Source organism: Electrona antarctica (assembly GCF_951216825.1).
Source record: "Electrona antarctica genome assembly, chromosome: 5".
Lineage (NCBI taxonomy): Eukaryota > Metazoa > Chordata > Actinopteri > Myctophiformes > Myctophidae > Electrona > Electrona antarctica.
In genome coordinates this window covers 56,006,797-56,030,274 of record NC_136810.1, presented here as the reverse complement: position 1 = coordinate 56,030,274, position 23,478 = coordinate 56,006,797, and the positions used below count along the sequence as shown (strand labels likewise).

At 43.4% G+C, this 23,478-nt stretch overlaps 2 protein-coding genes across 4 annotated transcripts in view; both read right to left on the bottom strand.

The window, feature by feature from the left end:
• Positions 1 to 17,964, bottom strand: LOC306923072 (fibroblast growth factor receptor substrate 2-like). The gene is made up of 7 exons (XM_079501072.1): positions 17,467 to 17,964; positions 16,548 to 16,636; positions 16,017 to 16,108; positions 11,009 to 11,195; positions 5,205 to 5,348; positions 3,382 to 3,545; positions 1 to 1,920 (listed from the first exon to the last, which is right to left on the bottom strand). The coding sequence occupies exons 3-7, from the start codon at positions 16,080 to 16,082 to the stop codon at positions 613 to 615; spliced, it is 1,869 nt and encodes a 622-aa protein (XP_079357198.1). The 5' UTR covers positions 16,083 to 16,108; positions 16,548 to 16,636; positions 17,467 to 17,964; the 3' UTR covers positions 1 to 612.
• A 3,453-nt stretch (positions 17,965 to 21,417) lies between these two features.
• ptprbl (protein tyrosine phosphatase receptor type B, like) overlaps positions 21,418 to 23,478 on the bottom strand; it is a 66,751-nt gene continuing 64,690 nt past the window's right edge. For 2 of the 3 annotated variants that reach the window (XM_079500447.1, XM_079500446.1), the window contains exons 32-33: positions 22,319 to 22,439; positions 21,419 to 22,145 (exon numbers count right to left, since the gene is read on the bottom strand). In XM_079500447.1, coding sequence (XP_079356573.1) covers positions 22,123 to 22,145; positions 22,319 to 22,439 — 144 coding nt within the window. In that variant the 3' untranslated portion in view covers positions 21,419 to 22,122. Of the gene's footprint in view, positions 22,146 to 22,318; positions 22,440 to 23,478 lie in introns of all 3 variants that reach the window. The other variant, XM_079500445.1, reaches the window with a different exon arrangement.

Below are 23,478 nucleotides of genomic sequence, written 5' to 3'. Positions count from 1 at the left end.
AACAGAACAGACATTTATTGTGCCAGAATCTACTGTACATAGTCAGAAACATAATGTAGTGTACCATGTCATCCTTAGATACTGAAATTACAGCAGCATGTAGTGAATCATATATATATAAAAAAAAAAAAGGCTAAATGGAATGCTTTGCTCAGTAATACTGATTTGTACCATATAAGGAGAGGGAATGGGGTGAGGAGGAGGAGGAGGAATGCAGTCCAGTCTTATTAACATAATAAACAAACCCAAAATGCACTGTAGAATGAGTGAAGGAAAAAAAGAGGTATGCAGATATTACCATAGGAATAAATTGGTATATGGCAAGTACCTAGGGTTTACATGTTTTGTTTTTTTCTTTTATCTTTCTTTTTTGGTCTACCTGAACTTTTCCTTTTTACAGGTAACCACACGCAAAAAAAAAAAAAAAAAAAAAGTCTGTTAACTAACTTAAGACTTTTTGTTTTCCCTCCTCGCGGAGTCTCTCGATATTCAGCATCTTTCAAAGTCTCTCCATTATAAGAATATAAAGATGGCATCCCGTTGTGTGCCAATCATGTGTATCGTATTTAGAGGCAAAAGTGTTAATTGGGGAGGGTGGGGGGTTTGCGTAGGTCAAACAGTGCTTTTGGTGGGCAGCTCCGTGCTGTTGTGCCGCGTCTTACGCGACGTGCCGTCGTCCCGCGGCCGCGACATCTGTAGGTTAGACATGGCGGCCGTGCGCTCAATGTCAATGAGTGCGTACAGCTCTGTGCGTCGCGTGGGCGTGCTGGGGTGCAGCGGGGAGGTGGGCGTGCGCGGCGTGTGGGGGTTGCTGCCGTCCGAGGCGGCACCGCCCTTGTTGCTGCTGCCGCCGCCGAGCCCGCTAGCCCCGCCGCAGCCGTCCATCTCCACCTCGATGTAGTTGAGAGTCTTGGCCGGCTCCGCCGCCCCCAGGCTGCCGAACGGCAGCGGCCGGCGGAAGTCGAAGTTGAAGATGGTGGGTCCCTCCGTGCGGCCGCGGCGGGCCGTGTCGGGCCGGTGGGCGCTGAGCGGCGCCGCCGACACGTTCTCCGTGTTCACGTAGTTGTGGGAGGGCTCCAGCGAGGCGGACAGCGGGTGGCTGTAGGAGTGGTGGAGCAGGCTGTGGTGGTGGTGGTGGTGATGGTGGTGGTGGTTGTAGCCGTTCACCGAGGGCGTCTTCAGGCCGCCGCGGCCGTTGTTCTCCGCCTCCTCCTCCGCGCTGGGCTTCCGGGTCTCCCAGACGGGCGGCAGCGCGGGGAGGTTCTCGTAGTCCAGCAGGGCCGTCCGCCGCTGGGCAGAGTTGTTGACATTCTGGACGACGTCGGCGGCGGGCGTGAGGGGGGGCGGGCGGTGGCGCCGGGGAGCCGTGGCCGGGTTGCAGGAGGAGGAGGTCGGGGTGACGGAGGTGGGGGAGGTTCTGGATGACGCAGCAGGGGCAGCGGAGCCGTTGGAGTGTGTGTGGTGGTGGGCCGCCAGTGGCGGCGGCGGCGGCGGCTCGGCCTCCGCCGCCACGGCACTTTGCTGAGCGTCCACGTGGCCGTTAGTCTCTGACCCGGGTTCCCCCCCGGCGCTCTCCTTACCCTCCTCCCCCTCCTCCTCCTCCTCCTCTTCCCCCTCCCCGGGGGGCTGGAGATGCTGCTCCTTCTCCTTGGCCATCAGCTGCCTCTGCACGGGGGTGGGGCCCAGCACGAAGCGCACCCCCTCTGGCTCCATCAGGACCTGGGGCTCCCCCGCCGGCGGCGGCGGCGGCTGCGAGGAGGGCAAGGCCCCCAGGGGCTCAGTGCGGACCCCCCGGGGAGGAGGCGGGGGGGTCGGGGGGCACTGGGACCGGGGAGAGCCGGGGCTCTCCAGAGGTGTGGTGGCCGTCAGCGGGCTGGGCTGATCTTCCAGCAGGCCCGTGGTGTTGACGTAGGTGTGTATCTGCAGAGGTTATTGCAATATATACACGTCATTATTCTTTCAGGTTCTTTATTTGCATGTTCTTTTGACTAACAAATCACATACACAATACTGCTGTTTATTTTCCAAAGCATACCCGCATTTTTTTTAGGGTTTTGAATGTTTTTTTTTCCTGCCTTCAAGGAAGCCAAAATCAACATTAATGACTTAATTTTACTGTATTTTTTTGTTTTCATAGTTGAAGGTACATATTTATTTTAAAAATTGTTCCAGAAGTTCTAACATCTAAGAAGACATATTCATGACTTTGAAGAAATGTTGAGGCAACATAAAAAAAAAAAAAGAACACACCCGTGTGTGGCCAATCACAATTTGCGTCCCCACTTTTGGCTTCAATGTTTGTGTTTACACAGACGCTCAAAGCTGGACATAGGGCGGGCTAGGCGCCCCTCAAAAGAAACACTGAATTTAACTTTGCATTTGATATTACTGCTGCTTTAACCCATTTAAGACATTTCTACAAAATGTCTTCTAAATCAAGACGGTTTTTCAGAAAAAAAACCTGTGTTTCTTTATCAGTGGTGCTCAAACCATTTCATGTCAAGGACTAGAGTTGTTCCGATACCGATACTGGTATCGGGTACTCGGGACGATACCACCCTAAAGTACTCGTACTCGGTATCGGAACCGGGCCCAACACGGCAGCAAAATGCCGTAAACATTATGTTATAATTTAGCTATTGAAAAATAGCAGATCTACAAGCTCATAGCGCGCCACCGAGTGGCGCGCTACGAGCTTGTAGGTCTGCTATTTTTGAAAAGTCGTGAAAATGTGGCGCAAATCTTTGAATATATATTTCAGGGCGAACATTTTTAACTAAAATATTGGCTTCTGGGGGGTCCCTGGAACTACATATTTTGAGATGGGGGGGTCCGTGAGCAAAGTGCCAAAAACAGCTGATCTACAAGCATAAATGACAAGTGTAGAACGGAGAGCCATCGGCATCTATGTTTATATTACACTATCAGATGAATAAATTAACATCTTGATAGTTATAGTTGTCCTTTCTACTCTTAGCAGGAGCACATTAAAAGTATGTATTTTATTTACATCACCAGGTCCAAAAAAAGTACTCCATGAAGTGTAGATTTGTGTCTGTGTATATTCATTATTATATGAATAAATGAGCATTGTAGATCGGCTGTTTTCAGCAAGCGTTAAAACAGCCATTACGACGGCATCAAGGCCCGCCGAAATACATTTTAGTCGACTAAATCAACTGTAGATTTAGTCGACTACAATCCTATGATATTTAATAGACTAAAACTAGACTTAACACCAAGACATTCCAGGTGACTAAAATGTGACTGAAACTAAACGATAACTATTCAAGAGACTAAAAAACAAAAAAATCAAAACGTGCTGCCAAAAACAACTGCTGTGACTGAACAAGTTAATCTGCGTTGTCACTGTGGTCTTACCGCATCGTCGGCCACCAGCAGAGGGTGCGTGGACTCCTCCCCCACCGAGGGGAGGCGGGTGCTGGCCACAGACGGGTGGCGGGTGGAGGGGTGGGACGGGGCCTCGCCCACCGACGGGATCCTGGTCACACCGTTTGGCACCGTGGGCACAGAGTAGCCCATAGCTACACACACACACACACACACACACACACACACACAAGCAGTGATGCAACAGTCATTAATGGAATGTGCACTCTCCTTTCCGCGTGTGTGTGTGTGTATGTGTGTATGTGTGTCTGTGTGTGTGTGTGTGTGTGTGCGTGTGTGTGTGTTTTGCCCGCAGGCGGGTGTACATGTGCTTTCATGTGTGCCTGCAGGAATGTATGTGATGAACTGTTGAAATATGTGGTATGTCTGAGTGTACCCAAGGTAGAAACTCAATCTAGTTTTTTTTCTTTTTTAGGCTAATAACTTTCTAAACTCACCGGCCCTCCCCTTGCACAATTGCCTTTAAATAAAAGCCAAGATGACACGGAAAATTACGGCTTCCAAAGAGGCATGTAGGACAGACAAATTACCCTCCAGACAGACAGACTAATGTACTTGTAATACCACTCTGGTGTACCTGCAGGTGTGTGACTGTAACGATGAATACCTGCAGGTGTGTGTGTGTGTGTGTGTGTGTGTGTGTGTGTGTGTGTGTGTTAGGGCTTTAAGCAACTAGTCGACTATTCAACTAGTTGACCTTGTTGGTACTAGTTGACTAGGGTTTTTTTGTAGGCCTCAAGATCAGCTAGAATGATAGATTACTCACCAATGTACACAGTTTTAAATGTTACAAATCCTACTATAAATGCGCCACGTCTCTGTGTGTATGGTTGTAATGCACGTAACTCGAGAACCGTTTGCCCCAACGACTTCATATTCGACACACGCGTTCCACACCCCCCGCAAGGGAGTGCAGTGCCCGGACTGCCACGGTTCTCCAGAACCACCACAAAAGGCCTCTGGTCAGGCTCTGCCAGTGGGAGTCGACCAACTAGTCGACTAGTAAACTAGGCAACTAGTAAAAATCACTAGAAGTGAAAGCCCTAGTGCGTGTGTGTGTGTGTGTGTTATTGTAAAGTAATGTTATTTTCTTAGTTTAATCAGCAAACATGTATAAACTGTTTGACAGTTTTGTCAGCACTATTATTATTTATTTTTAATATTTGGTTCTGTAAACCAATAGGGTAGGTAATTATAAGCTTTTAGCTTCAGCCTACACATTTTCGGGCCACTCAAGTGTCTGTATAATGTATTATGTATTGTTATACATGTGAAAGACTGAAAGACAACTGAGACTCATTATGGTCTATAAAATCTTAAAGGAAAAATACCCAACATATTTTAAAGGTTACTTCCTGTATGTCAACGAGTCCCATAGCTTGAATACAAGGGCGAGTGTAGCTGATCTTAAACTACCAAACCTAAAGAATAAGGTAGGCGGAAGCTCATTTAAAACGGGGGCGGAGGATTGGAACAAAATCCCAAGGGAAATTAAATTTGCCCAGTCCTTGAACATTTTTTAAAAATATGTTGAAAAACTGGCCGATGGGCAAGCTAGAATAGTGCTGTATTTATCTATTTATTATGTATTTATTGTTTTGTTTAGTGATCTATGATGCTGTCGTTGTAATGTCCTTATTGTGATTTTAGTCAACGCATGTTCTTCCTATACCATATGCTGTATTTATTTATTTGGACCTCAATGGAATTAAGTCTTTGACTTTTTGTGCAATCCTGACAATTCTTTTTTTTAACTGTATCTTGAATATATCAACTAAACTAAAGAAACACACCTGCAGGAGTGTGAGGTGTGTGCGCGGCCTGGTGGTTGGGGTCGATCACAGCCTCCTCCACGACGCTGATGCTGTTGCTGTGCATCACCTCCTGCAGCATGTTGAAGATCTCCTCGGCCCGAGCACACTTGAAGGCAAAGATCCCTACACGAAATAAAACACACACAACAGAGCGGGAATCGATGAGCGAGCAATGAGTACAGGGTCCCACACATCATCATCGGCTTTGTCACCCTCGGTGCTCATTTTGTTGTTGACAATTTTACATAAATATTCGAGGTTTGTTCCTTCGGTGCCTTCATTTATGTACCCCGTCATTTAAATATAATTGAACTAGACTGTAATAACAATATAGCCTTCTGCTCAAAAAAGGCTTATAAGCCTGATTTATACTTTGTAGCACAACAGTGTCACTCACACACGAGTCACGACAAACACGTTGTCACGCAGCAAAAAAAACAGCCAATCTACAAGCCTGCGATGCGACGTGTTGTGAGCTTGTAGATCTGCTATTTACCCATTAAGACCTGGAACGCATCTGTGTCACCTTAGCATTTAACCACAATTTTATACTTTAGCTATTGGAAAAATAGCAGATATACAAGCTCATAGCACGGCTATGAGCTTGTAGATCTCCCATTAAATGTGTGCGAAACTCGCTTTTAACTCAAATATTTGCTTCTGGGGGGGGGTAACCTAACTCCGCCAGATGGGACAGCAGAGAGTACACTGGGTTCTCCCCTCCTGCTCCCATCTGGGAACTCTCAGGCAGACTTGATGCTCCGGCCACCAAACGGCCTGGCCAATCAGCGGCAGCTAGAGGCGGGATCAAGGCATACACAGTAGAGGGCAGCACGGGTCCACCCGGACCCGAATACCCGAGATCCGAACCGAGAACCGAGCCGGGTCGGGTGCAAAATATTGACATGCCGTCGGGGAACGGGTCGGTTCCATTTCAAAGCTGCAGGCCTCGTTTCGGGCATCTGCAATGCAGAATACCCGAAATGCCCGTGCAGGACCCGATTTTTATTATATATTAAACCTTTCAACTTTAAAAATAGGTTTTGAAAATAGACATTATGGTATGCGTGCGTTCAACTGCGTTGTAATGATTATGTTCTAAAATACACGCCTCGAGGATTTGGAAATGGAACGTATCCACTGGTGGTGGGTGTGTCACAGTGTGTGCGCAGCGCGCGCACAGTCACACACAACACGAACAGTAGCTATCATCACCATGGCGGCCCCCTTCTTGAGCGAGGTGAAACGCAAACTACAATCAAACGATTACAGCACGCAATCTCCTAAAGGGAAGTCGGATGTCTGGGACAGTTTTGTTATCATTGTCGACGCGGACGGTAAAAATGTTGGTGCTGCTAAATCTTCACTGAAAAAACACATGAATGGGAAGGCGTGTAAGAAAAAAGAGAGTGCCGGCGAGGGTCAACAACCACAACAACAAAGTGCCATCACGTCTTTTGTTGCTATTCGGAAAGCAATTCCATCCAAAAGAAAAGCTGTCATTCTTGATGACTGCATTAAAGTGTGCGCCAAGGATTTGCGCTGCAAACTGTACTTAACCATGCGACGCATTGCGAGCTTGTAGATCGGCTATTTTCAGCGCTCCTTTGTAGAGGCGGGGGTGATGCTGACGTTCAGTCACAGTGTTCACTTCAGTCTCATAATCACAGTCACGGTGAAAATAAGCATAATATAGGATTGGACACACCACGGGTGTAACGGGTCTTTCGGAACGGGTAGGTTTATTTCGGATCGGATCCTGTTTTTAACGGGTCCGTTTTGGACCGGATCCAAAACTTTCGGGGCCGGGTCCGGGCCGGGTGCGGCCAATTAGAATGTTTTCGGATCCGGATCGGTTCTGTTCTGATATCACCGGGTCCGTTTCGGACCGGGTCCAATTTTATGGACCCGTGCTGCCCTCTAATACACAGTGATGCCTTGATCCAAGCATCAAGTCTGCCTGAGAGTTCCCAGATGGGAGCAGGAGGGGGAGAACCCAGTGTACTCTCTGCTGCCCCATCTGGCGGAGTCAGGTTAGGGGGAGGGGGGGGGGGGGGGGGGGGGTCCCTGGGACAACATATTTTCAGATGGGGGTCAGCGGCCAAATTCATATAATATTTGTGGACGTGAAAAAGTTTAAGCACCACTGATATAGAAATATAAATCTGGGCTCAGGTCTCAATAGGATAAAAAAAAACAAAAAACAAAAAAACACCAGGTTTAAAGTGCCAAAGGGGACAATGAGTGCAGTGCTATCGAACAGTCAGCTAAACCAGAGAGAACACACAGAACCAAGGGTATGGAAACACACCAAGGACAAACCAAACCACACACACGGTCCCGTCTCACTGGAGACCGATAATAATAATCACTGCAACTGCAAGGAAAGAACGCTTCACACCAGTGTTGTTTTGGTCGACTAAAACTAAGACGAAAGAAATGTTCGTCGACTACCTTTTTTGACGAAAACTAAAATGGAAAGTAAATGAAAACTTAAGTTATGATGACTAAAAATAAGACTAAATGTATTGACAATTTCGTCAACAGCTACAAACTAGACTAAAATGTCAGGAAGGGACTAGTGGACCACTATAAGTTATTTTACACTTGGTTGCATGCTGAAAATAGCCGATCTACATTGTGTAAAATGTAAAATCAGCCATTAACGACAGCATCAAGGCCCGCCAAAATACATTTCAGTCGACTTCAGTAGATTTAGTCGACTAAAACCTTGACATTTAGTAGACTAAAACTAGACGCAACACTAAAACATTCCAGGTGACTAAAAACTAAATTAAAACTATATTCAAGAGACAAAATTTGCTGCCAAAAACAACACTGACTTCACACTGGGAGGGGGGGGAAGATAAACACACGACAACACTATAAAAGAAAAATAAGGTAGAATTCCATCCCAGTCCAATGAGAACACACCACAGACACAACCAGCGATGTGTACAGTCAGGGATCAATACTGGATGGCAGCTCAACAGTATTGGGTGGTCATGTTATGAGATGGGGGGGAGCAGTGTTGTTTTCGTCGACTAAAACTAAACAAAAAATGTTCGTCGACTACCTTTTTTCACTGACAAAAAATAAATAGAAACTAAATAAAAACTAAGCTATGATGACTAAAACTAAGACTAAATATATCGACAATTTCGTCAACAAATAAAAACTAGACTAAAATGTTAGGAAGGGACTAGTGGACAAGAGATCCAGTATAAGTCATTTTACACTTGGTTGCATGCTGAAAATAGCCGATCTACAAGCCCACAACGCGTCGCGCTGCGACGCGTTGTGAGCTTGTAGATCGGCTATTTTCAGCAAGTGTAAAAACAGTCATTACGACGGCATCAAGCCCCGCCAAAAGACATTTTAGTCGACTAATTCAACCGTAGATTTAGTCGACTAAAATCTCATGACATTTAGTCGACTAAAACTAGACGAACACTAAAACATTCCAGGTGACTAAAATGTGACTAAAACTAAGTGAAAACTATTTAAAAGACTATGACTAAAACTAAAATCAAATTTTGCTCCCAAAAACAACACTGGGGGGGAGGAAAGGATTGGAACACAGACAGCGTGCCTGAGACTTACCGCACACAAGAACCTACTGAACCCCTTTACAAACCCCCAGCTCTCTCTCTCTCTCTCTCCACCTCATCCTTGAGAAAGCATGGGGTCCAAAAAACAATGGCAAAAAAGGTGTGTCATGGCAGTAGCAGAAAACATGTGATTGGTGATAGATTTTGGCTAGCTCGACAATGCAAAAAAAAAAATCACACCGTTGTTGTTGGGCTAGAAATAAAGTTATTTGAGCAGGTGGGATGTCACAACTACACCGACATCGAATAGTATATGACCAAATCAACAACACAAGTGGAATGTCCGCACACGATGTAGTTCTGCTCCCCATCTTTTTTTATTTCAACCTGAATACAACAACGTTTCGCCCCCTCCGGGCTTTCTCGAGGGATATTTAGGTTGAAATAAAAAAGACGGATTCCACTTTTCATTCAGTCATTTTTTGGGCCCAGCACCGTATTCTGAAACTGGGATGTGCATATCGTTTTCCTTCTTTACAAATCAACAACACACCCACTGAGGAGTGTATATATATAGTGAATGAGACCGCAAAGCTTTTAACATTAGTAAATTAATATGCTATCTCAGTGATGATGGTAAAAATGTTAGGTTTTTTTTACATTTATACACTGATAAATGAGTGAGTGGAGCTGAAACGCAGCAATGTTCCATGCAGTAACCCAGCAAGCCAAATTACGTCATGATGACGTCCTCCGACGTTCAGGACTAAGCCAGATCACAGCCCATATGGGGATGATCTTTATGTCATTTCCAGGACGTCGTCACCAGTTTAAATAATATAGCTTATTCTGGGCCAGATCTGACTAGTTATGATATGACTTAAGTTGATCTGGCCTCGATCAGACTATCTCTGATTCATCCAGGGATGTCTGTCTTAGTGGTCAAATTTATGTTGGTTGAAATCAAGTGATATTCTGGACCAGATCTGACTAGTCTTGGTTTGACTTGATTAGGCCCCAATCGAGACGTCACTAATTCGTCCAGGTCCCGGCCGTGCTTGCTGGGAAACTCACAACAATCAAACCACTTTCAAAAAGAAAGTCTAGTACAAATTGTCATTGTGATGATTGTGAATACCTAGGAGAGGCGACGCTGAAAACAAAATAGGGCTGCAACTATCAATGATTTTCTTAGTGATTATTCCAACGATAACTTTTCCAATTAATAGGCAAAGTGAGTTTAACGTCATTTAATGCAATCAGATAGGACTTTTCTGTTTGGATGTATATGGGGCTGTCAAAGCCAGAAAGTATTTTTAAAGTAGTTTTTTTTGCCACTCAGTGGACGTTCACGCATAACTTCTGGGTATGATGATTTCACGTGCATACCCTCTATTGAATAATCAATTATTTTATGAATTATATATCAACAATCAGTTAACCACCGAATACATTATATAGACATGCAGCAGCATCCACTCTTAAACCCCTAGACTCTGTTTATTACTCATCGATTAGATTTATTAGGGGTGATAGCTAATGGTACTCACCATTGTATCTTATATAACAAGGTTGGATGGTCCTCCCTGACAGAGAGACGAGAACTACATTGGCACCTGTTCTTGTATAAAGCCATGCTTGGAGATTGTCCTAAATACATCTCATCTTTTCTGAAGTGGGACTCTGAGCCCTACCACACCCGATCAAGTAATTACCCCAATTTCAAGGTACCAAAAGTTAACTCTGAACTTAACTTGGTAGATCTGCTTTTACCTTCTGTGGCCCTAATACATGGAATGACCTGCAAACTACATTAAAATTGACCCTTGAGTCGTTTTAAAACCTTGGTCAGCATACAGATCCCCACAATATGTAACTGTTTTTAGATAGTTTTGCATTTTGTCTTAGCTTTTTATTTTTGTAAACCTATGTAATTCACACTTTTGTTTTCCTTTTCCTGATCTTCTGATGTATTGTGATTTTTCTCTATATGATACTGTATTACTGTAGACACAGAAAATGAGTTTAATTACTCAGTGTAATTTAGAGAATAAATATAACTTGAATTAATTATTTTATATACTTCAAACAAACAATGGTTGTGAGCTTGTAGATCGTCCGTTTTCACTTTTTTTCCTTTGACAATTAACCAAAAACAAAAACCATGAACTGTTGCACCCCTAACCACTAAAAAAACACAGTGATTTCCAAAACGTTGAGACATGAACGTACCCTGTCCGGTCTGGCAGCGCCGGCCGCTCTCGAAGGAGAAGAGGTTGGAGTCGTAGCCATAGCGACGCAGGCACAGGTATGGCCACCGGACGTCGTCGCGCCGATGCGTGTGGAGGACCAGCTCGTCCTCCGTCAGCTCCATCACGCCCGAGCCCAGCTCGTTCCCATCGTCATCCACGTTGATCACCTGATGGGACACACACGACGCACACACAATTAATACCGCACTTTAACCCATTTAGGCCTGAGCTCAATTCTACAAAATGTCTGAAAAACCTGTTTCTATGTCAGTGGTGCTCAAAATATTTCATGTCAAGGACCCCAAAAATGTTATATAATTGGCTGCGGACCCCCATCTGAAAATATGTTGTTCCAGGGACCCTCCAGAAGCAAAGATTTGAGTTAAAAACGTTTTGCACTACATTTTCACGATTTTTCAAAAATAGCAGACCTACAAGCTTGTAGCGCGGCACTCGGTGCCACGCTATGAGCTTGTAGATCTGCTATTTTTCAATAGCTAAAGTATAACATAATGCTTAAAACACCAAAAGGGGTTCCCGCCCAAAACGGGTTAAGACCCGAGACCAGATTCTACAAAATGTCTTCTAAATCCTGACCAAGTTTCCTGGAGAAAAAAAAACAAGCTTCTATGTTGCTTCTACTCTGTATGAATCACACGTCGTGACGTGAACTTGAATCCTATTGTTCCGTTTTTTAGGATTGTGGCAAAAATTATATTAAAATGCTCTGAAATGAAAAGAAATCACCCTTTCATTTTGTGGCAGGCAGCCACAATTATAACAGACTGGTGGTACTTGGTAAAAAAACGAATAGAAAGGGGACAAAAAGTGAAGAGGTCGGGTCAAGTTTGCCCGTGGCTTGTTAAGGCTCATTCAAACTCCCCTTTTAGGCGATAAAAGACGTCGTGTTGTATTTTTCGGTGGTTCAGGTTTATCACCTAAAACTGGAGTATCTATGAATAGGCCTTTTAGTTACTCAATTTAATCAGCCACTTTAACAGGTAACCATCATCAGGAGTGCAATTCAATTCAACGACAAATCTTGTGTGCTGTCAATGATGGTGAATTTGGGGAAAGAACCAGCTACTGTAGATGATGGAGGGGGGATATTGTTTCCTGCCCTGGGGATTAAGAGATCAAATTAACCTATTTTAGGCCTGATGTTGAAATTAAAAAAAAGTTTTCAAAATCCTGACAGTTTTCTGAAAAACCTTATGTTTCTGTATCAGTGGTGCTCAATATTTCATGTCAAGGACCCCAAAAATAATATGTAATATGCCTCCGCCCCCCCCCCCCCCCCCCCCCCCCCCATCTGAAAATGTTGTTCCAGGGACATCCCCAGAAGCAAAGATTTGAGTAAAATGTTCACTCTGTAATAATATATATTCAAAGATTTTCACGACTTTTCAAAAATAGCAGACCTACAAGTGCATAGCTTGTAGATCTGCTATTTTTCAATAGCTAAAGTATAACAATGCTTTAAAACACCAAAAGGGGTTCCCGCCCAAAATGGGCTAAATTTTACACACAGAAAGCCATTTTAGTGTGGCCAGGCATAGTGGTTAGAGTACACTTATTTTTTAGACCTGAGATCAGATTAAAAAATATATATATCTTCGAAAATCCTGACAGTGGTGCTCAACTTTTTTCACATCAAGGACCCCCAGAATTATCTGTATTTGACCACGGACCCCCCCCCCATCTGAAAATGTGTTGTTCCAGGGACCTCCCCAGAAGCAAAGATTTGAGTTAAAAAAAACGTTCGCTGTGAAAGAATATACATTCAAAGATTTGCGGCACATTTTCACGATTTAAAAAAAATAGCAGACCTACAAGTTCGTAGCGCGGCACTCGGTGCCGCGCTAAAGTATAACATAATGCCTGAAACACTGAAAGGGGTTCCCGCCCAGAATGGGTTAAACATTACTGAACCACTCTAGTGTTAAGACCAGGGATAGTAGTTAAGCCATTCTGGGCGGGAACCCATTTCTCTTTTAAGTATTATGTTGTACTGTCTGTAGCTGTTGAAAAATAGCAGATCTGCTATTTTTGAAAAATCGTGAAAATGTAGTGCAAATCTTTGAATCGTTGAATATATATTATTACAGAGTGAGCATTTTAACTCAAATCTTTGCTTCTGGGGGAGGTCCCTGGAACAACATTTTCAGATGGGGGGGGGGGGGGGGCGGAGGCATATTACATATAATTTTTGGGGTCCTTGACATGAAATATTGAGAATAATTTCGACGTCAGGCCTAAATGTGTTAACCCATTTAGACCTGAGGACGCATCTGTGTCATATTATAGCTTTTAACCCATTTTGGGCGGGAACCCCTATTGGTGTTTTAACTAAGCATTATGTTATACTTTAGCTATTGAAAAATAGCAGATCTACAAGCTCATAGCGCGCCACCGAGTGGCGCGCTATGAACTTGTAGGTCTGCTATTTTTGAAAAATCGTAAAAATGCGGCACAAATCTTTGAATATATATTCTTTCAGAGCGAACGTTTTTTTTATTTCAACGTCAGGCCTGAATGGGTTAAAGAGTACAGTAAACTATGCCTATGCTGTAACGTGAACAACACATATGATAAAACATGTCATCCCAAAACCCAAAATGCAGGCCTGTCTAAAAAAAAAAGACACAATGTAAAACACACAATGTCGAGCAGATGGCCGTGAATTCACGCGTTACATTCTTGTCGCGTGTGGGGGGGGGGGGGGGGGGGGGGGGGGGTTTAAGGGCTCATCTGAAGCCTTCCCGATCGACCCCCCCCCCCCCCCCCCCCCCAAACAGTTGGGCCGCCGTCCGCAATGATATCAAATCAATGTCATGATGTCATGACAAATCTGAAAGGTGATCTTGTAGTTTTAGGTTTGCGCCATAGAGTAATACAAGGATAGAGACCGAACCGGAGCATTAGCCTCAAATTTGAGGTCCGGGGCTTACGCGCGTGACGTCATGAACGTCCGTCCACCTCCATGAAAGTGCTAGCCTGGCTAATAAGCCAGACTCAAATCACACTGTCGTGTGGTATTTGAGTCTGGAGATGCTGTGTATGGATCTTGTTTCCCAGGGGGCGGGTTCAAACATTTTCTCTTTGACGCAATTGGTCAGAGCTACTGTCAGTCAAAGGTCTCAAGCATTGAACGTCACTGTACCAAAGCCCGCCCCCTTATTGCATACCGTGTCCCGATTGGCCACACCAGTTCTCTGGTGTAGGAAATGGGCGTACAATTGAGCCTCTCCAGGCCATAATCCGCCGGCAGGCAATTTTTTTTTGCCAACGGCTGATTCGGTCTGGCTTATTAGCCAGGCTATGAAAGTGCTGCAATTCCACATTTCGCCAGTAGGTAGTGGCAGCTTAAACGTTGAGATAGCCTTACTGGGGGCTTGGTTTGCGCAGGTTTGACAATGTGTGTTCGAGGTGCTGCGGTTTAGAACAGATTCAGTGTCGAGTGCAACTCCACCCTGCCCATACATCTATACCAGTGGTTCCCAAAGTGGGGTCCGGGGACCCCGCAGGGGTCCTTGAGGGGGTTCCAGTACAAGGGGGTCCACAGCTAAGATAGTTTGGAACCAAATGGACTCTTATGGGTCTGTAACTCTGAGAGTGTACAAATGGAACCAAATGGACCTGATACTTCGATTTTACAATATAAATTGGGGGTCCCCGTGATAGAAATTCCATTATATATATATCGATTAATAAATACCGTAGCCTGATTCAGGTCAATCATTGTTTTCCAATGCCGGGGCGGTTGCGCAAACACCCGCCCGGCAGCACTGTTTAATGCAATTTGTGTGTGTAAGTAAGTATTTTTGTTGACAAAGTTGTACATGTCAAACGTATGTATATCCATAACATAAGCAAGCAGCACGCTAGCAGACAATACACTAGTTCTGTCTTTCAATCGTATTATTATTATTATTATCTTCTTAATTAAATACACTATAGTTTAAGCTCTTCACATGAAACTCTATACCGCCATATGCATACATCTGTCGCGCGACTTATCAAAGCATTAGAAAGTAGCCGGCATTTCTGTGTATCAGATTGTGAAAATATAATAATAATAAAATGATTGAAAGACAGAACTAGTGTATTGTCTGCTAGCATGCTGCTATACTGTTGACTTTTACAACTTTGTCATGAGTAATTCAACAAAATAAAATAAACGTATAACACACACAACTACATTGCATTAAACAGTGCTGCCGGGCGGGTCTTTGCGCAACCGCTCCGGGATTTAGATATAGATAAAATTACTGCCAGAGACGTAAAAACCTTCTCTTGTGGGGGTTCCTTGGCATACGGTATATTTTCTAATGGGGGTCCATGGGCTAATTAGTGTCAATTTGGGGGTCTTTGACGTGAAAGAGTTTGGGAACCGCTACTCTAGCGAGTGCACCCAACCCAATGACTTTGTTTCAGCAGCCCGATACTCCACCAATACACCTCCATCCCACTTTGGTTTATTTTGAAATATTTGTAGAAGGCGTGGCCTGTTTCTCTGGTTACTCTAACATTTTTTATAAGATCTTTTTTTTGGGGGGGGCAGTGGCACTCTTTAACATTTTATCCATTAACCAAAACGACAGGTCAGTTCGCCCTTTTTCTTTTTTTCCCCTTTACAAACCCTACATTTTAGAGAATAGAAAAGCACTATAAACAGTGGCCATGTTGCCACAATGGCTGGTCAAATATAGAATTTTAGTCAGCCACATCCAAAATTAACTAACATTTTGGTTAGGTGGCTGTTGCCAATTCCCACCCCCACACTTTTTTCACAAATGACATTTTAAACACAAAAGAGGGAGTGGAGGGAGTCTAGTTAGGTATTGGGTAAGCGGAATAAGCTGGTTTGGTGGTTGAAAGTTGAAACAAGCAAACCACAGTCATTAGTGAATAATCCTGGGTGTGGGTTGACAAGACTCCCACTCACTATGACGACGATGTTGAGACAGGCAACGGCAGGCACTCACCTTGAATTTGCTTTGATGATTATCTGGGATCGACTCTTTCTCTGGACAGCTTAAACAGCTACCCATGGCTTCTTCAGAGCACCATCAGATGCCTGAAATGTAAACGTTTTTTTTATCAAAATCACACTGATGATCCCAAAGCATTCTGTGGGTGTGTGTGCGCGAGTTAAACAAGAGAAAACATACAGTTTCAACCAATTTTCTATTAGAAAAAGTTATTTCTATAACTTGTTTTTATGAGTGGATATGAAGAGCTTGGTTGATTTTCACTGCATAACAATTCAATTCAATTCGACATAACAGCTGTACAGCATTTTGCCTGCCAAGTAGGTTCATGGCATAAAGCTATTTAATACTCTTTAACAACAGAAATTACTATATGAACGTTGAGTACAAAGTGGTTAAGAGTAGTAATCCTACATATTTTCCCCAATGGTCTTGAATACAATTCAAGCTTTCCCCAAGATCCTCAGTTGTATGCTATTCATTTGACTCATAACAAAAAAAGGTATTTAATGGAGATCTGCTCACCTAAATCCTGCCACCAGTACCCCTGGTTCCATCCTCAGAGGCTGAGGGACACTCATGATTTTTGACCTTTCCCAACATGAACAACAATTCTGTACGGGGGAGGGGAGACAAATCAGAGAGCTGGTAGCCTGTATAAATGATTAGCCAAATGTACACCCAAGCAAGCAGCAGACTCCGGACAAATGTACATCAAGAATTACCCGTTTACTCAAAACAGCCAGCAACAAATAATTTGTCTAAAAACTATTACTGGGAGGTGGATTCATTCAACTTTCAAGTGACCAGTCAGCAAAAGATGCAAACATTTTACGGAGAGAAAATACTTTGCGTTGACGGGTCTGAATGATGACAAAAGGGAGTCAAGGACCAAAGATGCTTACGTTTGTCTCTATGTATACTCATAAGATGGTCTATAATAACTGGCAAACAATCAATCTATGCAATTGAATTTATCTTCAAAATGTTAACCAAAGTGTTTCGCTGTTAGCCAGCTAGGGGTGTTTACCAGTCGTGTAGAAGACAAGATAAATCAGATGAACAACAAAAGTCAGACTCGACTGAGTCGCGCCGGCAGAATGTTATTCAACTTGGGAAAACTCTTGACACATTAACAAAAAATCAATTACTCTTTAAGGACAACTTTGAAACTTGTAAGTATACAAGTAGTGCTAGTGTACCATTCACTGCAGTGAGTGGTACGATAGTGTAATGGCAGCTAGTTAGCACACAGAGCTAATCTATAATCTCGCGTAACCACCAGACTGAAATGTATTGAAAAACGGAGGTCTGGTTGCGCGAGATTACAGCGGCTGGCTGGGGATACACCAACGCATTTAGCTTCTAGCTAAACGTCTGGCAGCCACCATACACATACATGTAAAAAATAATAATACGTGTAATAAGTGAAAACAGTTCTTACCGTTGTGAGGTTGAACGAAAGCATCCAAACTTTATCCCGATATATAAAAAAGACTGTTCAAATTAAAAAACTCCAAAGGTTATTGTGACAAAAACAGCTAGCCCCAGTCAGTCAACCAACCAACCAGCCAGCTAGCCACAGCCAGCTAGCGTTAGCCTGCTACTAGCTAGCTAGCTAGACCAACATATCCTCCATCTTTCCTCTGCGTTCGCTCGAGCGCCAAAAAAAAAACAATCACAACTTATTTCAAAAGGTGCCTAACGTTCACACTACGGGAAACAACGCGACGAAAGACGGCGTAAATCCATCAACGATCCTCCGTGGTCCAATATGTGGAGGAAAAAGTCGGCCGAAGTGCACTTTCCTGTCCGAAAAAAACAATTTTTTTGACTCTGGTCGGGTCGTCTTTTTCTGGTAAGCTAGCTCGCTCGGCTAAATCACTACAACTTGGGCTAAACTTCCGAGAGTTCCAGGCAGCAGGAATCTCCCAATGTGGTGAATGTGATGCTCAGTGCGCAGGCGCGGCGTGGTTTTTTTGGGGATATGATAGGGTAGCTTTTGCCCATAGTGCATATTTTTTTGGTAGACATCTTTTCATCCCCAATATTGAACATTGTGATGTATTTGAATATCATTTGTCTGTCTGTGTGTGTGTGTGACTGTGTGTGTGCAATATATTAGCAGGGAAGTTTGACCACTATCAAAGCCCCTATAGGGTCGCAGTCCCGACCCTGATGAGCGGCCCGGAAGACAATTTCCAATTAATTTTTCCCCATAGACATTTCAGAAAGTATTTATTTAAAGACGTTTACGCCTCGGACAAAGCCAACTCGGATCGTGACAACTCCTGACAACAAAGTGAACAAACACAATTTTCTGGACCGAACAAATAATTATGCTGCATTCACATGGGATCAGGCAAGCGGTAGACCGCAAACCGGAAGTAATTTTAGTGGACGGGAGGGAGCAGGATGGTGAACGGAACAGGACGGCACGGCAGCCCGTCAGCCAGAACCGGTAACGGCAGACGGCATCAATGATGTTAAAATATTTAATCTTTTTACCGTAACGTGCCGGCGTCCAGCAGGCTTTGCCGTTTGCCGTCTACCGCTTGTCTGATTCCATGTGAATGCAGCATTAGAAATAAAGAAGAAAAAAAGATTAGGGTACAACATTTTTGTTGTTTGTTGTTGCAAAAAAAATGTTGGTTGTCATGAGTTGTCACGATCCGAGGCTTAAAAGGTCTTTAAATAAATACTTTCTGAAACGTCTATGGGGAAAATGAATGAGAAATTCTCTTCCGGGCCGCTTGTCGTCATGAAAGGGGGCCGGACTGCGACGCTCTATTTGGGCATTTTCAAAATCTAGAAAAATAGCTAATCTACAAGCTCACAACAAGCGACACACTGTGAGCTTGTAGATCGACTATTATTATTTTCGAGGGGCGCTAGCTCCTCCCATGCCCAGCCTTGTGTGTCTGTTGTGTACCACGGGAATGATTTGATTGGCTGAGCACGGAATGTGATGCATGACGATGTATGATGATAAGAGCACCCCTCACCTCACACAAGTGTGATTTTTTTTTAAATAGGGCTCAAGTGTTTAATATACTGTAACGTTTAGCACCCTGAGCTGGAGTCGAACCCCGGCCTCCAACTCGGTAGACAAAGGCAAGCAACAAGCCGTGCCAAGAGAGCTAGCTCCCTTGGAGGAGCAAGTTACGGCCGGGTCTTTCGCAGGGTCGTTACACTAACCCCCTCCTTTCTGAAGCGCGCCCCCCACGCTTCACTCCTCGAGTCCCTCACGTCCCTCACGCAAGGGCACGCTTCAGCGGTTCTCGACCACTTCTGACACCAATGTAACGTACCCATTTAGGCCTGACGTTGAAATAAAAAAAAAGTCTTCTGAAAGAATATATATTCAAAGATTTGTGCCACATTTTCACGATAGCAGACCTACAAGCCCACCGAGTGGCGTGCTATGAGCTTGTAGATCTGCTATTTTTCAATAGCTAAATAATGCTTAGTTAAAACACCAAAACGGGTTCCCGTCCAGAAGCTGGAGCTGGAGACCCCGACCTCCAACTCAGTAGACAAGGCAAGCAACAAGCCGCGCCAGGGGAGCTAGCTCGCTTGGGGGAGCAAGTTACAGGGTCGTTACGATACATTATGAATTTGTATCAGTATGACATATGTTGCGACAAAACTCACAACGCTGCAACTTGTTGTGTTACGTATACAGATTGGCTATCGTTTTTAAGTTTTGAATTGGGCTTAAGTGGGTAACATACATTTTAATTTGTGTAGTTTAATATAGTATAAAATAAGTTTATTTTTATCGGATTACCTGAACTCTATCTGCGTGACTTTGACCTATTAAAGGGCCTAAAGATTAATATCAATGCAACCTGATTGTAATCATTAAAGGCAAAAGAAAGTTCCCTATGTTTTGGGACACCCAAGGCCTCTCCCAGGGGAGGCATAATGAATGAGTAATAGAAAGTAAATGGTGTGTCAGTCTTTCAATCTCAAAACACATAATTACATGTTTTATCGAAATGACTGCAGATCATGTGTCACAATGTGTCATTTGTAGTAGGTTGATTTATGTTGCAAAAGAACGTCAGCATATATAACAGTCCTATGGCATTGATTGGATTTTTCGGGGGGTGGTTTAATGATTACCATCACACATTCTTTGACAGTGCGTGCTGTGGTCATGTCGGAGAAGGTTGGTATGCATTGCTGATGGATTAAATGCGCATAGACCTGTAACATTTCCACATCCATGATGTTTAATTGCTCACACATTTGACACGGGTAAGTTAGACCAGGGGTTCTCAACCCGTGGGTCGCGACCCCTCGGGGGGTCGCCAAATTATTTTGGGGGGTCCCCAAAATATTAAAAAAAAAAAAAGATTTTTTTTAAAATTTTATTTTCACGATTTTTCAAAAATAGCAGACCTACAAGTTCATAGCGCGCCACTCGGCGCTATGAGCTTGTAGATCTGCTATTTTTCAATAGCTAAATTATAACAATGCTTAAAACATCAAAAGGGGTTCCCGCCCAAAATGGTTTAAGGTTATTGTAGCAGTCAATTTATATTGGGGGTCGGGAGGGGGTGGGGCGGGGGTCCCGAGACGTTGCCAAAGCATTTTCGGGGGTCCCCGGCCAAAAACGTTGAGAACCCCTGAGTTAGACACATGATAAAGTACTAAGTCCTTCACAACATAGGCTTATGGTTAAATTAAAACAAAAAATCCCCCTCATTTCGGTATATTGGCTATACAACGTCTAAAAAATAAATTTCTCATTTAGTCAACAAACGCACTTGAGTCCATTAAAGAAGAATTACTCTCAAGTCGGTAAGAACATGTATTTTAAAGTACTGTATCCACACACAAAATAAATTCACTCTGGGACTTCCTGAAAAGCCTACATAATATAAACCTTCCAGACTGACAGCTGCTAATGATATGTTTGGAACAATGTCTCGGTGCAAGAGCTTGTGATTGCCGTGACATACAGTTTGGTTTGCAGTGTTCTCCTCTGATAGAGACCCAAGATAAACGCGAGCAAAAAATGTATCGTTGCCAGGAAAAATATGCTGACCTCACTGTTAGTCATAATGAATCATCTCTCAACAGAGGCTAAAGATACAACAAAAAAAGAAATGTTTACTGTTACAGAAGTGAATTTGGTTGAAATAACCTCATAATTCCATACCGTGGTCTAAAGACGTGTAGTCTACTACACAAGTCTGCATGTTTTCGGCTGCGAGACCTGTTGTATGTCCGTTTAACATTGCTGGTGGTCGCGCGTTTACTCATTTAAGGTTGGGTTGTTAACCCATTTCGACCTGAGGATGATACTACAAAAGCTCTGAAAGAATATATATTCCAAATTTGCGCCACATTTTCACGATTTTTCAAAAATAGCAGACCTACAAGCTCGTAGCGCGCCACTCGGTGGCGCGCTATGAGCTTGTAGATCTGCTATTTTCCAACAGCTAAAGCATATACCTAATGCTTAAAACACCAGGCGGGGACCCCTTTTGGTCTCATTTGTGCCAAAGCAAATTTATGAACTTTTATGAACCTCATACTTGGCAATAAAGTGTTTCTGTTTCTGATGTAAGCCTAATTTACAGTATTACTCTGTACTAGTACAATGTGTCGCTTGTTGTCGATAAGATCAGTTCTCATCCCCCGGCAAGTGACATATCATGCGATGGGAGTCAAATGAGAATAGGCTTTGAAGAAAGCAGGTTTGGTGTACACACATATATGTATATAGTAGGTTTTCGTCTGTGATTTGACACAGCAATAAGTAATGTGCAAACATCGTCATTTATAATCCACAACAAAACTACAATATCCAAAAGTGGCCATTATAAAATATTCAAGCGGCATATATACAAACACACACACACATTAAATATATACAATTCTTGTGAAATTAACACACTGATATAATTTAATAGCCTAGTTATATACTTATAAAACGTATAATATCTGGCAAAGAAAGGAGGAAAGAAAAATCTAAAATAGTATAAAAATAAAATTGCCATGTCTCCCTGTAGTGCTTAATACAAAAATTAAAGTACAAAGTAATTCCAGTATTTTCTTTTCTCTCCCTCAGTAGTCAATACAATCTTTAACGTCTGGTGTACACCATATCTGTGGGCCCCAAAAAAAAGGAGGGAAGATTAATTATTACCGATACTCCGTTATCTAACTTGAATAGTTAGAACTATTTGAGTCAAGAAATAATGAGTTATAGACTAATTTATTTAACAATATCTTTGCAATGATATGATATAATAACATTATGAATGAAAGAAGATGCATACCTCTTTGGGCGTCCGGGTTCACATTCTCATAAATGGGGCAAAAGAGATTCTCCTGTTCGTTTCGCAGCTTCCTGGCTCGCAGCACGTCTCGCACGCACTGGTGTAGATACGCGTACTGGCACTGGGAAGGACATTAAAACCCATTTAGACCTGACGTCGAACTAAAACAAAAAACGTTCACTCTGAAAAGAATATATATTCAAAGATTTGTGCCGCATTTTCACGATTTAAAAAAAATAGCAGACCTACAAGCTCGTAGCGCGCCACTCGGTGGCGCGCTATGAGCTTGTAGATCTGCTATTTTTCAATAGCTAAAGTATAACATAACGCTTAGTTAAAACACCAAAAGGGGTTTGCCCAGGACGTCCCCACACGTCTTTATAATTACACCCGTAGAAGGCCCAAGACGTCTGGAGACGTCTTTAGGTCCTTTCTAATGATATAAAACACGATCGCTGAAATCCAGTTTTTGGACAGCGGCCGTTGCTAGGCAACGCCTTGCTCAGAGCTCCCGGACAGCAGCCATTCACTTCCTTGTTTACGGCAAGGTAGATGGGATGGAGGTAAGGTCACCGATTTTCGCTATCATGCAATTCCAGGCGGCAGTGTAGTTTGGCACCATGGGAGCCAAACTACACCCAGAGGTTTGGTGGAATGCATTGGAGCCCAGTGACCAGCTCATGAACAAACACTATTTCTGAATAACCGAGACCTTTTGTAAAGTAATCGCTTCTGGAAAATAACAGAAGACATATAATGCATTATTGTCTGCTGTGTTTCTGAACGTGCCAACTATCGTGAGACTGCCCGCCGTTTCCTGTCTGGCAGCCAAATCTTGCGAGACCTCCGAGACTGCTGCTGTTTAGATCCTCAAATAAAATGATGTACTGTGCCCTCTATGCACATCGAAGAGCAAGTGATTAGAAAACAAACTGTGGTATGTCTTCTTTTACGTTCCTGAACCGATTATACGACACAGGTCTCAATGGTTCATAAATAATGTTTGTTATGAGCTGGCCCAGCTTCCTCCATTCACTGCTTTGTATTCATGTAATTTCCGGTGCGAGATTTGGCTCCCATGAAAGTGTCATGGCGCGGCACAGCCAGTCACGTGACCATGCCATTTCCTTCTCTAAACCTCCTTGGTTTACGGGCCAACA